Below are 3,815 nucleotides of genomic sequence, written 5' to 3' on the forward strand. Positions count from 1 at the left end.
CCTCACGCACGCTAGTAAACACCTCCACCCACGTGCGCGCGAATGCAGAACCATGGATAAGTGGAGAACAAATCGATATTCAGTACATATATTTCTTATCAGCAGACATGCATAATGAGAACAACTAGAGAAAGCACAATAAAATAACGAACCAAAAACACATCGTTTCTACTTCAGACAATCTAACATACTAATTATTCTTTGTCGTGCATGGGTCACATTTCAAAGGGTTGTGTCCTTAATTGCTTCGAAATCGTCCTTGTCTTCGCCTTTTGACGACTCTCCTCCCAAATAGTCGAGAAAACCTTCACTGATCGCCATTTCATCTTTTCCCGGTTCGCGTTTGCCGGACTGGCTACGCTGACGACCGCCACGAGCTAATTTCTCAGCCGGAACGAGCAAGGAGTGCTCGTCTATGTCGTCAACGTCCGGTGAAGTGGCGGGGACGCCAGCGCGAGCGGACTCCTGAAAGGGAGGAGTCGGAGAATCGTACAGAGGATTGTTGAAATCACTGAGATACTCCTAAAAGAAGGAAAAAAACGCAGGGTAAGTTGCAGGTACAGTAGCGTACGGTTCATGCAACTGACCTGAGACGCGTAAAGAGGATTGTCGGGCTGGACTTCCCAGTCGTGTCGGCCCAATTTTCTCGTCACTGTCTTCATTTCCATCTCGAGATCGTTGGGATCGTCTTTGCCCATGACTTTCGTATCTTCCGTTATCGTTTTCACGCGCCTCTGCACATTTTCGTGACCCGTGTCGATCATCTCTTCGCGGGTCGTCGTCTTGAAAAGCCTCGCTTCTCCCAGTTCTGGATCGAAAACGCCACCGACGACGATTTTGTCATCACCTGCGGAATAGAAGCAGTTAACTAAGACTATTTTACACATCAATCTGTTTTCCTCTTTACCTGGAGGGGCATGAAGTCCATCCAAATCTCGCAGTCCAATCTTTTCTGATTCTTCGTTGAGTCGGCGCTGTTCCTTTGCGACTTGCGATCTACATTTCAACGTATGAGTCTCTCTGATCACGATGTCGATTAGGCAAAACTTACTGTCGCCTGTATCGAATGACGAATATTATAGGAATGATGATAATCAAAACAACGACGACAACGATGAGAATGATCGCCCAAATTGGGAAAGGATTCGAATCGATTTTAACCTCTCCTGGAATGACAGTGCGAAGATCCTGTACGTAGGAAAAAACCCGTAAGCCATTGCTTTAATTAAAGGAACATCAGTAACTCACTTCAAGAATGAGACCATATCCGAATTCCTGCCTGAAACCAGCGATGTCCTCTCTTTTCGAAAGGATTTGCTCAACGAGCTCCTCTCCCGACAAATACACGTCGTTGCTTGTGTCTTCACCAGCAAACTCCAACCACAGACTAGTACACAAATGCTTACTAAAAGCAACAACAATATAGAATGCACTTACCAGCCATTTTCTTCAACATCTGACCGAGTGACGACTATCTTCAGTCCAAGAATATCGCCCAGACGACCAATAAAACTGTCCCTTTCTTCTTCAAACCGGTCTTTGGTCATCTCACAAATCGGGGCCATGACCAGAAGATCAGTACCGAGAACATCAATGGTAACAACGCAAGGTGACGACAAATTTCCACCGTCGCGCGCCTCAACGACCAGCGTCCGCGACGAGGTAAGATTTCTCGCCACTGTGACGACGCCGGACGACGTATTGACCGCAAAACGATTATTTTCGTCTCCGCCTGTAATAGCGTACGAAACAACGCCGTAACTGCCAGAGTCTCCGTCGACGGCATTGACAGTCGTCACGTACGAACCGACGGGAAGAGTCTTGACAATTCTCACGCGTTCTTCGTTGTCGGAATGGCATTTCGGAACGATGTCGTTGACGTCGAGAACGCGAATGTAGATTCGAGTTTGATCTGGCGCGGAGATTTCCGTCGCGCCGTCTACGCCGTTCGCGCTGCCGGAGGCGTCCGTCGTCGTTTCGTTCTGATTCAGACGTTGCTGCTCTTCGTCGCGCTGCGCTTGATCGGTCGCTTCGATGACAAGAACGTATTCGTCCGTCGTCTCTCGATCGAGAGAAGCGATCGTTCGAACGACTCCCGTCGACGGCGAAATCTCGAATTTCTTCTCGTCATTTCCGGACACGATGCGATATTGGACGTCGGAGTGAATTGCGCCGCCGCTATCGGCGTCTTTCGCTTGAACGGTGGCTATCGTCGTTCCAATTGGACTATCTTCTGGCAGCTCCTTTTCATACCTCTCTTCGACGAACACCGGTTTGTTGACGTTGATTGCAACGTCGACTAATCCCAAACCGACTGCGATGGTCGTATTGCATGTTGTCCACGTAGCGTTAACAAACTCGCCGCGACCGCTGTCCACCGCTATCACCTGTGCGCCGTCTGATGACTCGCGTACATCGACGACCGAATTGTTGAGAGATTCGATTATGACTTCCGAGCGAGACACGAGCATTCGTGCGCCGTCGCCAAAAAGTGCGGCGATGCTGACATCGGCTATTTTGCCTTGAAAGAACAGTTCTCGCTGCGCTGTTAAGAAGACCGTTTGACTGCTAAGCGGCGGACGCGGAGTCGTGTATTCAGATTCTATGATGATGGCACCGCGAATTTGAACGTCGAGCTTTATGGCATCGACCGGCGTGGACGTCACGACTATGGGTACGGAGTCGAATCGCTGTTTCTGATAGTCCTCCACGATAATGTCGGTCGATCCTGGCGAAATTCCTACAATGAGACCGTCCTTCAGTGTCGCAATACTGTCGTTGAAACTGAAGACGCGATCAACGAACGATGTGACATCGGCATCAAATCTCGGTGACGACGGCGCGTAGCTGAAGGTAGCGTGAACTTCGAAACGAGCTCGTTGGTATTGAGGCAACGTGCACTTGGCATCATTGAACCACCCATTGACCCGAGAAAGAGTGCGATCGCTGATCGAAAGGCGAACGTTGTCCGGCATCCAGGCTCTGGCGTTGATGGTTGCAATTGGATTCGACGATCCATCAAGCGCTACCGAGATGGTCACCCTTTCGGAGGACTCCGTTTCATCGCCGCTGACGTAAATTTTGCTGCAAGAACCTGTTATATTAAAGAAGTTAAGAAGGACCTTCGGGTGGAAAAACGTTCGTTTACTTGTAACTTGAAGGGCAGTAGACTTGTCGCTAGAACAAGTAAAGCCGTCGGTCTGTTCCGTAGGTTCGAAATCGGAGACGAGAGACGGTCTCGTGAAGTATGCGAGAGAGGCAGGAAAGCCCCAAATGTGAATCGCCGAACTTATTTCTTTTCTATTGAAAACGGCAGTGTTAATGAAGTTGCCCTGATCGCTTGTTGCATGGAAATAGGCAACTCTATCCTCCTCAACGTAAACCTATGGTGGTAATTGGAAAAATTAAAGCACGCAGAGACAAGAAAACAAGTTGCTTACTTTTCCTGATCTTCCGTTTCCTACTCCATCTCGATCAGACGAAGAAACAGCCTGGTTATCCAAACTTCGTCCAGCGTTCAACGAGTCTCGTAGGCTGTGCGGAAAGTGTAAATTATTCTATGCGCTACGCCCAATCTAACCTCGTCACTTACTCATTCAGAAGTCCTCGGAACAAAATATTTCTTGACGAACCGGGAAAGTCAGCCACAACGAACGAGATAGTGCACAATTGTTGCGGCGCTTGGGTCACATGCTTTTCGACTTCCGATTCATCGAGTTTCTTCTGAATGTGTAGAAGCGCATTTGTATCTTTGACATCTGCAAAACAGAAAAAAACACTTCTATTAAGCCTTCTTTAAAAAGCATGTGCCTTAC

At 48.4% G+C, this 3,815-nt stretch overlaps 1 protein-coding gene across 1 annotated transcript in view; it reads right to left on the bottom strand.

Moving 5' to 3' along the window:
• Positions 1-72: 72 nt before the first annotated feature.
• Positions 73-3,815, bottom strand: part of LOC136193387 (uncharacterized) — a 36,279-nt gene continuing 32,536 nt past the window's right edge. Inside the window, exons 9-17 of the mRNA XM_065982280.1 lie at positions 3,593-3,758; positions 3,441-3,534; positions 3,149-3,383; positions 1,438-3,094; positions 1,249-1,387; positions 1,052-1,188; positions 908-996; positions 588-847; positions 73-522 (exon numbers count right to left, since the gene is read on the bottom strand). Coding sequence (XP_065838352.1) covers positions 223-522; positions 588-847; positions 908-996; positions 1,052-1,188; positions 1,249-1,387; positions 1,438-3,094; positions 3,149-3,383; positions 3,441-3,534; positions 3,593-3,758 — 3,077 coding nt within the window. The 3' untranslated portion in view covers positions 73-222. The remainder of the gene's footprint in view (positions 523-587; positions 848-907; positions 997-1,051; positions 1,189-1,248; positions 1,388-1,437; positions 3,095-3,148; positions 3,384-3,440; positions 3,535-3,592; positions 3,759-3,815) is intronic.

This window comes from Oscarella lobularis, chromosome 11 (assembly GCF_947507565.1).
Source record: "Oscarella lobularis chromosome 11, ooOscLobu1.1, whole genome shotgun sequence".
NCBI classification, from domain to species: domain Eukaryota; kingdom Metazoa; phylum Porifera; class Homoscleromorpha; order Homosclerophorida; family Oscarellidae; genus Oscarella; species Oscarella lobularis.